At 43.7% G+C, this 12,596-nt stretch overlaps 1 protein-coding gene across 6 annotated transcripts in view; it reads right to left on the bottom strand.

Moving 5' to 3' along the window:
- Window positions 1-12,596, bottom strand: part of KMT2A (lysine methyltransferase 2A) — a 78,509-nt gene that overhangs the window by 13,840 nt on the left and 52,073 nt on the right. For all 6 annotated transcript variants that reach the window (XM_055423117.2, XM_055423119.2, XM_055423120.2 and 3 more), the window contains 10 exons: window positions 12,110-12,247; window positions 10,935-11,093; window positions 10,567-10,684; window positions 10,377-10,455; window positions 9,174-9,334; window positions 7,743-7,928; window positions 3,294-7,533; window positions 2,531-2,611; window positions 1,576-1,640; window positions 157-327 (listed from right to left, as the gene is read on the bottom strand). In XM_055423117.2, coding sequence (XP_055279092.2) covers window positions 157-327; window positions 1,576-1,640; window positions 2,531-2,611; window positions 3,294-7,533; window positions 7,743-7,928; window positions 9,174-9,334; window positions 10,377-10,455; window positions 10,567-10,684; window positions 10,935-11,093; window positions 12,110-12,247 — 5,398 coding nt within the window. The remainder of the gene's footprint in view (window positions 1-156; window positions 328-1,575; window positions 1,641-2,530; window positions 2,612-3,293; window positions 7,534-7,742; window positions 7,929-9,173; window positions 9,335-10,376; window positions 10,456-10,566; window positions 10,685-10,934; window positions 11,094-12,109; window positions 12,248-12,596) is intronic.

The following is a 12,596-nucleotide window of genomic DNA, read 5'->3' as shown; positions in this document are numbered from 1 at the left end:
AACAATACTCTAACTAGTGGCCTCTTGCCTTCTAGTGTCTCCAATCCAATCTGTCATATACAGAGCTGCCCGCATAAATGGTACTCCCATAGATAAAGTGCAGCCCTGGCTGAACAGAGCCTGTGCTGTCAGGCCAACCTAATTTAACCCACTCACCTTCAATACTTTCTGCACATATCTGAAAGCCATCGTCACTTGAAATTTCAAAGACAAGTCCTTTCTTGGGCTTTTTCTCAGCAATGCTTTCCTTCCGCTTCTGTTCTTGCTGAAGCCAAAGCATCAGTGGAGAGCTGAAATTACTTTCTTCTTCTTCTGCCGTTTTAGGTTCTGTGAGGGAGAAAATGGGGCCAGAGTAGATGCCACAGCACACACATACTGAGTCCTTTACACACGTCATCTCTAAGCCTAACAACATTTCACAGTTGGCTTTATCATTCCCATTTACAGATAACACACCTGAGGCTCAAAGAAGTGGAGCAGCTTGCCTGAGGTTAAAGCTAGAAAATGACAAAAACAAGAATATACACACATATTTTTACGTGAAGTTATACTGTCTCTCTAGTGAGTTTCTATAATCACAATCTAACCGTTTTACACTAAGTAATTGCCCTCAATAGAGTCAAAGCTAAAAAATAACAATGGTTAACGTGTATGAGGCATGCTTCCAGGAATTTTCTATATTAACTCAGATAAACCTCAGAACAATCCAGTGAGGTAGTGTCATTATTATCTTAAAGGTGAGAAAACTGAGATGGAGAAAGGTCAAGGAGTCCAAGTTCGTACAGCTAATGTGGTAAAGCTGCGATTTCCACCTACGTGGCTCCAAAGTCTGCACTCAGCCACTACCCCTCATACTGCCCACTGGCACAGAGACATATCAATCCCCTCCAGGAAGCAGCAAATAAGCAGAATGTGACTACTGCCCAAACCTTATGCCTAAGCATTTTCTCTACCTGGTTTTCTTCCAGGAACCCCTCAATGGAAAAGGGCAAAGACTTACATCCAGAGCTCTCTAGTCTTGAAGTGACCACTTGTTTACCAGTGAAATTTATCAGGACAGATGGAAGTGCTATGGAGATGTACCTGGTGTCATAACCTAAATCTGGCTATATAAGAAGAATGGCTCTTGGTTTTCACTAGTGACAACTAAAGGATGAAGGCAGCTCCTTGTGAGCTATTTAAGTCACAATGCTGTTACAACAAACAGAGCAGTCACGTATTTATAGTATAGGTCTTAGTCTGCTGTCCTTTGGTCAATCACTAAGTTCAGAGTTTTGACTTCTTTCTCCTTTAATCCAGAAAATCAGTAGGTGGAGAAGATGATTTTCTTTTTTTTTTAAACATTTAGTTATTTATTTGCCTGTGCGGGGTCTTGGTTGTGACATGCGGGATCTCTAGTTGTGGCCTGTGAGGTCTTAGCTGCATCATGTGGTATCTAGTTCCCTGACTAGCAACTGAACCAGGGCCCCCTGCACTGAGAGCACGGAGTCTTAACCACCAGTGAAGTCCCAAGGTGATTTTCATAGTGCTTCTGGCTTTGAAATTCTGATTCTAACATGTTACCCAGCCACATACCTGAATTTTCTTGTTCATGTGCTGGATTCTGTGTTGTCTGAATCTCAGGAAGAGCAGCCACTTGCCTACATGAAAAGAAAACCAAACAGGAGATGCTACGCCAGCGAGTTCTTCAATTCAAAGATAAAAACTGTCCACAACCTGCCAATGGCTGTCAGTTACACCAGACATGAACCACAGGATGCTTTGTGTACAACCTGCCGAATGGACAAACCACCACACTACTGTATGATACACAACATCAACTATCTTTTGAGAGATTCTTCCCCAAACACTGACATTAAGTTTCTGCTTTTGGAATTGTAGATTGTGTTCTTGAAATTCTTCTCATACCCTTAAGTGTCAGAAAAAAAAAAAAAGACACTTGTTAGAAGCAGTTCTGGAGTTGCTTAAGTGAGCTAGCTGGTTTAATTAAAAACAAAAGCAGGCTGCACGAGCCAGTAATCCACACCAATTTTCACTTTTTAAAATTAAATAAATTGTGCAAACAATCCAGATGCAGATCAACAAGAGGCTAGTTAAATTACTGTAGTGTCTACACAATGGACCTGGAAGCAGTCATTAAAAAAATGAAGTGGCATAGAAATATGTACACAATATAATAGGCAAAGAAAACAAGTACAGAATGGTATGTATAGCATTATTCATTTTATGTAAAAAAGGTATATACATATTCATGCATACACCCTGTAAATCAATATGCACAGAAATGTTGGCATGAATGAAAACAAATTACAAGCAATGATTACCTCTAGGCAATAAACTGGGAAGGGGTAAGCAGGATGAATGTGGAATCTTTATCTACTATTTAAGTAATTCTATGGTTTTCTTTTTTTACAAGCATATATTAATTCCATTTTTAAAAAAAATCAATACAAATCAGGTAGGACTATTTTCTAAAATGAGGTGGACAGAGCTGAGGGTTTCATCTTAGGGAACTAAGTTTTGTACTTACCCTGCAGGCTGCCCACACTCCTTCTGTGGTGACTGTTCCACACTAGCTGTATCCTGCTGCTCAGCCTCTGCTCCTGGAGTCCTGGAACAGAATCATTTGCATCTTTTCAGGAAAAACAACAGTAAATATGTACCCAACATGGAGGTCAGTCTAAAGAGATGACTCTAACAGGATCACATAAAACGTATGGGAATGCTGGGAAAACTAACCTGTGGTGATACAGGTCAGTATGTCTAACCTAGCCAGTCGCTGCCTCAAGGAGATAGTGACTTAAGAGAGGGCACCAGGGGCCTTCTGGAACACTAGAAATATTTTATATTATGATCTAAATGGCAGCCTTTTGGGTGCATACCTAGGTAAAAATTCACTTGTGTACTTCACATATATTTTAATGATAATGTTTCAGAAAAGGACACCAGGAGGATCTCCAACAGGTGGTTTTGCCCTCCAGACAGGAATAATCATCCCTTAGTCTCCTAACTAGGCCTCAGCAAAAAGAAACACGAGCAAACAGTAGCACTGTTCTAAATCAGAACAGAGAGTGATTAAAGATACGGTTCTGTCCACGGGACAAACTGCCATGAATGGAACTAAATATTACTCTATAAACTACCACTATGAGAAAAACAAAATCAAAGCCCAGAAAACCTGAGTAATGCAACTTGGACAGAGGTGTGTCCCTCCCAGAAGGCCACTTCAGTAGCCTCTAAGCCAGAGCATGAAATCCCTCAGACCCCGCGGAGCCAAGGTCCGCATCTCTCACCCTGTGACTGAGGTCTGGGGTGTCGTGTTGGCTTCTTGGTCTGGAATGTGTGCTTCAGAAGAACTGGTCCTCAAGTGGGAAATTTTGTGCTTCTTGCCACTCCCTTTGTCCAAAGGCAGCTGAATCCGTTTGATTTTTGGTTTGGGTTTCGTGGGCCCCGGCACTGAGGGACTCGCTGACCGCTGTCCAGAGGATGGGGAACCCCCTGGAGAGGCGGAACTGGCTTGCATAGCTGAGGGTAAAGCCTTGTTCTGCTCGAGGCCCATGGCATTAGGAGCATCTACTGTCTGGGTAAAGCTGGATCCCTGGGACCCTGGAGCAGAATCAAGATCCTGTTGGGAAGGGAGAACCCCGGTTTTGCCAGTGAGGAGCTGGTTCACATGGTGGAGCTGATAGTGCTCTTCTGCTTCCCCAGAAGGTGAAGCAGCTGTGACGCCCGTGGTCTGGGTAGAGGGGAGAACACAGATGCTGGGTGCGGCCGTCATCGCACCTGTGGAGGGAGTCTGTGACGTCCCCAGTGGTGGAAACATTCCTGAACTGGGCGGTAAAGCCACAGGCTGGTCTTGAATTCCCAGGCTCTGCTGGCTGGCTTTGATTAGAAGATTGCTTATGGAACCGATATCCGGGGTACCCAGCAACCTGGGGTTGGTTAATGAGACGTGTCCTGGAACGGATGCGCTACTTGTGGGAGCGGTGGTAGTTTGCATGGATACAACGTTCAGGACGGAGGAACCAGAGGCCAGGCCAGACACGGGCCCTGTCGTGAGGTGGCTGGTATCCTGGCTCATGGTGGCAGTGCCTGCTGCCGGGGCAGCAGTCCCCCCCACACTCTGTGGTAGCAGGGGTGCCTGCTCAAAATACATGATGCCAGATTTAGACCTTTTTATGATGTTGGGGACAGTTCGATGAGATGAAGTATTCAGTGACCCCAAGTCTAAGAGATTGGGATGATTTGGAAGTTGGGAGGGAGTGAAGTTAATCAGAGTCATGTTGGAAACCACATCCGAAGGGGCAATGTTGGAAGGGGCACTAGAGGGGGCAAGTTTCTTATTCTTTCGAGTCTGCAGGCGAGATATGGGTCTTTTCTTGAGTCCAGAGGATGGACTGGCTACCGTGGTACTGAGGTCTGTCCTCTGGCTGGCTTCTGAAACCAAAAGCTGGGGGTCTGGAGAAGGCTGGACCCCGATGAGTAGGCCCGAAGGAGGACTGCTGATGTTGGGGGCGAAGCTACTCTGAGTAGCGGCGGGGAAGGAATGTAAGTGCTGGTGATGAGGCATGGGGAGCAAGCCTTTGGCAGCAGGAGGGAACAAAGACTGAGAAGCTGGCAGGTTTGGGTTGAGTCCTGTGGTGAGGGTGAGACCACTTCCCATTGGACCCAACACGGACGTGTTTGTCTCCATCACACTGGGTGCCGAACTTACAGATGAGGTCAGCTGGATTTTCTGGGTCACTCCATTCGGAAGGGTTTGGAGGACGTAGAGTGGCTGCATGTTCTGGTTAACAACAATGAGTTTCTCGGTGGCTGGCTTCAGGTGGGGCGGAGTGGTCTGGACAGCGGCATTGGAAATCTGAGACGGGCCAGGGCTGTCAGTGGAGTTGGGTGCATATTTCTGATTCTGGATGGGAACAGTAGGGGAAACGGGTACCTGAAGGCCAGGGGTGCTGCTGTTTCTAGTTAAGTCCTGATTATTGCCATGACTTTGCTCCACGGAACCACAGGGAGGGCTGGAGATGTGATCCGCATCCATGTGACCTTGGATAAAGTGGTCGGGAGTCATGTGGCCCTCGGGACTGGGGTCTACTCCTGGACTCAGCAGGGAAGAGTCACCTTCAGAGGAGGCTTTTTCTGTGATGGTTACTCTCTTCTCTCCTGAGTCTGAGATCACAGCTAGCCTACTGGAGTTCTGGCTAGGAACCGTGGGACTCCGGGTGGTCAGGACGGAGAGATCTGATGGCAGCTCTAAGGGCAACTCAAACTGCTCCTCCGCTGAGATGGAGGAAGAGACACTACTGTCCACAGGCTCCGTCGTCGGCAACTGCTGGGAAAACACTTCAAAAAGACCCATGTCTTTTTCACGATTGCTGTCAAGACCCAAGCCTTCACCAAGGTTGAGGAGTTCTGACGAAGAGGACTCTGGGCTCTCACCCAAAGCCTGCATGGACGGAGTATTCTTCAGGACAAAGTCCATAATGTCTGAGGGCAGGATGTTCCCACAGTCGTCACTGTTGTTGTTATCCGAATCTGACTTCAGGAGCTCAGTGTTATAGGTGTCCAGTAAGTTTTTATCTGAAGGGGTGCTTGCGTGGACCCTGCGGCTTGACTCCAATGAGCTGAGCTGAGCCTCCAAGGAATCCTGTCCCTGTGCTTTCACTCTGCTCACGGAGTGGCAGTTATCCATCTTTGGCTCATTCTTGTGGCCAACTGAGCTCTTAATGACATGTTCCTTTTCCCCAGCGTCTTCAGGCCGATCCATCTTCAAGTTCTCTGTTCCGTTTTCTTTACTGTTTCTTTTTGGAATCTGGCTGCTCTTCCGAGTTGTGGCTGTGATGCTGGTATCGCTCTCTGTCCCATCGTCGACGCCATCCAGCTGTGAGATTTTTGGAAGATCACACTGTTTTTCCTCTCGAAATAAATTATGGGGTGTCAGCCGTTCCTCTCCACCTGAAGAAATCACTGTCCTAGAGAAGTTGTAATAGTATAAGTCATCTTCATCTGAAGTGCTCAGGTCATCCGCCCCATCCACCTGTCCTTCAGCGGACCTCTTGCCTCGCTTCTTCCCAGTTGAGCTGCTGTAAAATGGAATGTCTTCTTCGCCATAGGACCTTACTCCATAGAGTGGGGTGAGCCCAAAGAACATGTTAGAGCGCGCCCGGGCACTGCGGCGGGGGTATCTCCTCTTGAAAGAGCCATCTTCCTGAGGTTTGGGGCCATCCGGAAGCATCAGGTTTCTGTCCTGTACTGTAAGATTCTGATAGTTGTTACTTTGAGAATCCTGGGATGAGGTATTATTGGGGCTTGGTTGGGCCACAGGACCATCTCCTGGGCTTTCTGAGGTGGAAACCGGTTCTGCTGGAGAAACAGACTCTATCTGCAAAGGGGAAACGGGACTACTTTCTTTCAGGGTGTTCTTGGACTGACCCTCACTCTCCATTTTTAGAGGTGTCAGTGTTACTTTAACTGTGCGTTTCCGGGGTGTCTGTAGTTCCTTTGCAGACCCTTCCACTTGCATGGATGGAGCTTTGGGGACTCCTGGAATAGGATGGACTTTGTCTCCAATCTTCTCAGAAGAAACATTATTACATGGTCGTTGCCCCATGAAATCAGGAGTCAACACTTCATCAGCAAACTCTGGCTTTAGGTTTCCTTCCTCACCAGTTGCCACCTGACCAGGTTCCAAGAAAGGTTTACTGGAATGCTTTTCTTTGAAAGTTTCTTTACAAGATTTTTTCCCTTTCTGTCTCCTATCTCTGGAGCTGGCTCCCACGTGTTCATTGATAATTGATGATCTGCTGCTCACTCCAGACAGCTTCAAGGTTTTGACTTCAGCATCTTCATCAGGATTGAGGTTTGCTGACTGGTTGCCGTTTGTCTGTTGGTCTCGCTCGTTTCTCTGCCCTCTCAAATGGAGTGGTGGGAAGGGGAGGCCCTCTTTAGAAGAAAATGGCACTGAAGAAAGGTCAGCAAAAGTGCCCATTTTATTAACATTTAATTCTCCAGCTGTTGCATTATGAACCTGTGGGGCCAGTTTTGGAATGCCAGGGTAACTAACATTATGGGCCGATCCCTCTGAGTTCTTGGAACTCGGCATTTTGGTCTTCTCTCCCTTCAAAGAGGAGTTCTTGGATGTCACGTCTGAAGCACTGGAATGCTTCATTTCTAAAGATGAAGAGCCATCCAAGTGACTGGTTTTAGTGCCCACAGTAACCGCTGTCCTTTGCAAATTTGAAGAGGTGGGAGTGTTCTGCCCTAAATTAGCATTAGAATTCAATGGCCCTAAGACATGATCGACCGCTTTGGCACCTGACTCCAGACCCGCAGTCGCCCCTGCAGTGGAGACAGAGGAGACACTGTTCCTGGAGTAAGTGTTCCCAGTTCGCACTGGAGACATTATCCGGAGCTTAGACCGCTGCGGTGACAAGGAGGAAGTACTGTGACGCCGGGAGCCAATGCTTCGAAGTCCAGAGGAGAGTAAAGGGTCACCCACTGTGACTATTTCATGAGTGGTTGGGGTAGGGCTTCCTAAATGAAAGAGAAAAAGTAACAAAATCTATTAGATAAATGATAGGATAAATGTGTTGTAGCCTCTGGTTTCAATGACTTGGCTATGTATGTTAACAGGTAATAGAAAATCAACATTTTCAATTGGCAAAAATAAAGTTGTCTGAAAGAATTACAAACTAATCTTGAGCTGACCTTGTTGGGGTGAGTAGGTCAGTGAAGGCCTTTACCTGCAGAAGGCAGTGGTCGACAGCCAGGAGATCTCTGTGTTGGAGAATAGCTGGGTGTTCGAATCCTAGGGACCTTTGAGATGACATGATAGAAACAGGAACCAGAGGTCTGCGAATGAGGAGGTCGATCTGGAGATGGAGGACTTACAATTTCTGCTGTGTTTTGACTTTCCTTAGGTGAAATTTCTGTGGCAAGAAATAAAAACTCTTACTAAAAAAGCTTAATTAAAATATCAAAAACAAAAAAAATCAAATGAGCCAAGAAAAAGTCAACTATTAGATAAATACCAAAACAGAAACAAATGCCACCTTACAAAGCAATGCCTTTTCCCTTCCCTTCAATCACAGTATTCCTCCAAATCAAATTCAACTCCCAACTTTTTTGCAAATAAAATCAAAAGACAATCCTCAGAATGGGAGAAAATATTTCCAAATGAAGCAACTGATAAAGTATTAATCTCCAAAATACACAAACAGTTCATGCTGCTCAGTATCAAAACAAACAAACAATGAAAAAATGGGCAGAAGACCTAAACAGGCATTTCTCTAAAGAAGACACACAGACGGCAAACACACACATGAGAAGATGCTCAGCATCACTAACTATCAGAGAAATGCAAAGCAAAACCACAGTGAGATAGCACCTCACACTGGTCATAAAAGCCATCAAAAAATCCACAAACAATAGATGCTGGAGAGGATATGGAGAAAAGGGAACACTCCTACACTGTTGGTGGGAATATAAATTGGTACAGCCACTGTGGAGAACAGTATGGAGGTTCCTCAAAAAAACAAAAAACAGAACTATCATATGACCCAGCAATCCCACTCCTGGGCATATACCTGGTAAAAACAGTAATTCAAAAAGATACATGCACCAGTGTTCATTACAGCACTATTTACAACAGTCAGGATACGGAAGCCACCTAAGTATCCGTCAACAGAGGAATGGGTAAAGAAGATATAGTACATATATACAATGGAACAATACTCAGCCATTAAAAAGGAATGCAACTACCATTTACAGAGATGTGGACAGACCTAGAGACTGTCATACAAAGTGAAGTAAGAAAGAAAAACAAATATTATATCACTTATATGTGGAATATAGAAAAATGGCAAAAATAAATTTGCAAAGCAGAAACAGACACAGAGGTAGAAAACAAACCAAAGGGGGAAGGGTGTGGGATGAATTGGGAAATTGGGATTGACATATATACACTACAATATATATGAGATAACTAATAAAAACCTACTGCATAACACAGGAACTCTACTCAATGCTCTGTGGTGATCTAAGTAGGAAGGAAATCTAAAAAAAGAGGGGGAATATATGTATACCTAAAACTGATTTCACTTTCCTGTATGGCAGTAACTAACACAATATTATAAAGTAATTACATTCCAATAAAACATTTTTTAAAGAGTAACCTGCAAAAGATGGTGGACTGTGAGCAATGGTCCTGTTTTCATCATGTTCAACAGTGCTGTTGATATCTGGCTCGACCACTGGAGGACGGCATTCGACAATCTTGCATGTGTACACACAGCGCTTGCGGGCATCCGTGGTGCTCCAGTATACCCGAGAACACCTGTGCGCAGATGGTGATGATCGCCGTCAGTGAGAGGACAGAAGCAGACACTAAATCTGTCAAAGCCTCTTCTCAGCCAAGGTTCCCTGGCCTCCTTGATTTACAGAATTTAGCTTTCTTTCATGGATTCTTATTAGAGAGTACCCTAGTTAGGGTTTTCTGAGTTTTTTGAAGTTCTTGATTTTTTTCATGGCCCCTTGAAAACAGCATCAAATCTTTTTTTATTGTGTTGTAAGCAGGGGAAAAATTAGTAAAATATCCTAAAATGCAAAGGAAAAAAAAACCCACTAACTATTGCAAGACAGAGTTATGGGCCGCCAGGAAGGGATAACTGGCCCACAACGTATACAAAGTGAGGAAAGATCACACCTGGCATGTTTCCTTTGCAAGAAAAGTCCCATGAGACAAGAGAAACATAACTCCTTTAAATCAGCTTGATGCTGGTGGACCCTAGATGCTTTACACAAAGGGCTGCCAGCTAGATGTGGAGCAGAACTGAGATGCAGAATAAACTGGCATATATATATAGAACAAATGAGACTCCAAAGGGGAAGAGAGAGAAAGTGGATTTTAAATTTATATTGCCAGTTTGCTAGAAGTTTAAACAATTTGCTGACTGTGGGAGATTATAAATTCTTACTGGAGAATCTGATTGTTATTGTGGGGGTTTATATTTTCAGAAGGACCGATAAAAAGTAAAATGTAAAAGGAGGACAGAGGCATAAGGTGTTTGATGTCTGACAACAAACTGGACTTATGAACTGAGGTGAATGGAATGTAGTGGATTCTTAAGAGACTGACCTGGTGTTTTCTAGGTTTCATTTGGAAATGATTCTGAAATTATGTCAACAATTCTTTCCTTCTACAATTGGATCTAGCTGACATAAAACAATACCTGAGTCCCAATCTATAAGATGTTGCAAAAAATAAAAAGCAATTACTTAAAAGTTGCTAACAAGTATGGCTCTACATCAAATGACCCACTCACTGCCTCAGGGTGTTCACGTGGTAGGGCTGCTGTCTTCTCTCCAGAGTTACTTACTGATATCCAATAGGAAAGAGTTTATCCTCACAGTCAGAGAGATCATTCAGAATCCCTAAGCAGTCAATTGTCATGGAGCCTGAGTAAGGAAAGAAGAACTGATTAGAGGTGACTGTGAGAAGGCCCACTTTGTAACTGAAGACTCTGTAACTGAATCCAGCCTCCCCAACAACCAAGGCCCATGTCCTACCAATCATCATGTGGATATTTTCTGGTTCTAATCCATTGAGAAACTTCCTTCTCAAGCTGATTCCTTCAAAGTCCACAAACACTCTTCTAAAAACTTCAAATCCATTCTCAGGAACCACCTTAAATGAAAGGCCAGGGTAGCTGTTAGGCTCTCCCTTTATACACTATTCTCATGATACTGACTCAGCGGGAAATACAAGGCGTATCTCTAAATCATTCTTCTGTTTCACTAGCAGGGCCTCTGATAAGTCTCCCAAGAGGAGGTGATTCTAGGAGTACCTAGTAGGAAGGCGTAATGAAGCTCACCACCTTGCGATTAAAATCTTCAGCCTCTTTTCCCAGAGAATTCAAAAAGCAACTAAAGCGCACCTCGCCTTTGATCAAATCCCGATGTCGTTGGCAATACACTTTTTTATCATCCAGAAACACACAGTTCTTGGCTCGGGAACACATGAAGTGATAGTTGCTGGTGCAGGATGTGAGGCAGCAACCCACAGTGGCTCCTGGCTTTTGGCAGAATTCACATCTCTAACAATCCAGAAAGAACAGAGTCTGAGTCAGACTTTCAGATGTTTTAGCCATTCTCCATCTTCTCTACAAAGTCACCCCACTCTGGGTTTCCCACAGTTCATTTTGTTATTGTAATCTGCTGAATTACAGAGAAGTGACATGAGCCATAAAGCCGCCTCTACAAATCCTTTCTTTCCCACAGCCCACGGGGCCTAGAATGATTAAATTTAAAAATAATGATTTGCTTTAGAACTTGGATCAAAACAGGTTTTTCTAAGATGCATAATTGATTCAGAGAAAATGAAACTTTGAACATCATTGTTAAAAACATCATCTTGGAAGAAAGCTATTATATCCAAAAGAACTCAGTTCTAGAACGATTATACTAGTCAAAAACATAGTGGTTCTTAATTAGTAGGTTTAATTGATGAATTTATATGATGCAAAGATCTTCTGCAACCAGGCTGTATGTTACCACCTCATTCTGTCACAGTCACAATCTGGGCTCCTCTCCAGGGAAGATTTTTTCTTTGTGCCCTCCACACATTTTACTTATGTTTCTTATGCATGTGCTATTTTTGTTGCTTTCTGATAATCCTTCATTTTCTCCCCTCCTTCAAAACACAGCTTTAAAAATTCTACTCTTTCATGGCCTTTTCTGATTACTCTCAGCTGCTACTAATCATTTTCTACACCCCCTCTTTGTATATGTACTTTGTGGGTTTATCCTAAGGAGCCTGAGTGCTGATTCAACTGGAACCTTTGAGGTCATTTTGTCTAAACCACTTAAATGAATACCTTTCCTGAGCATCTGAATTATCTCTCTAACCAGATAAGACTATTTCCTTTCTTTTGCACCCATCCTCCAAGGGTCAGAGTAGCAATCTGCCTACAGTGCACACCGATATTTGCTGCTGGCTAAACCATTCTGAAGGCACCAAGAGAAACATCAGCGAGGCAGCACTGAACCTCAGAAAGAACATCTGGAAACTGAGAGGGAGTCTTTTCTGTGACATTCACCCACAAGTTCTTACCAGCTGCTTGCCCCTGATCACAGCCATATGCACATTCTTTAGTGATCCATCATCATCTTCAAACACTTCTGCTGACCACAAAGCGCAATTTACATGTGTCCATTCGTTTTGGCCAATGTAAAGCAAACGGCCAGCATCCTGTGAAACAAAGAGATTTCCTTTTTTCTTTAAAGAATGTAACATCAAATAAGGTTTTCCTTGGAATCGGCTTTGCCTGAGTCAGGATAACTTCAGTAAATCAATTCAGATTCTTTAACTCAGGGGTGCAAACAAAAATCACAATCTGAAGTTTCTTTCACTTTTCAACTCTTTACCTTTTCTATAGACTGGAAATATTTTATAAACATAAAAGAATTTAAAAACAAGCAATGTGTTAAGTTTATAGAAGTGCCTACTGACTTCTTTAAAACCATTTTGCAAAGCCAGTTCTCTCAGCTTGCATTAAAAATGTTTTTTTAAAAAATTATAAGCTTATTATGTGCCAGGC

This window comes from Moschus berezovskii, chromosome 14 (assembly GCF_049115385.1).
Source record: "Moschus berezovskii isolate FMDL1 chromosome 14, NW_MosBer_1.0, whole genome shotgun sequence".
Classification (NCBI taxonomy): Eukaryota; Metazoa; Chordata; class Mammalia; order Artiodactyla; family Moschidae; genus Moschus; species Moschus berezovskii.
Note: the sequence above shows the minus strand (reverse complement) of the source record. Positions and strands in the feature narration are given on the sequence as shown.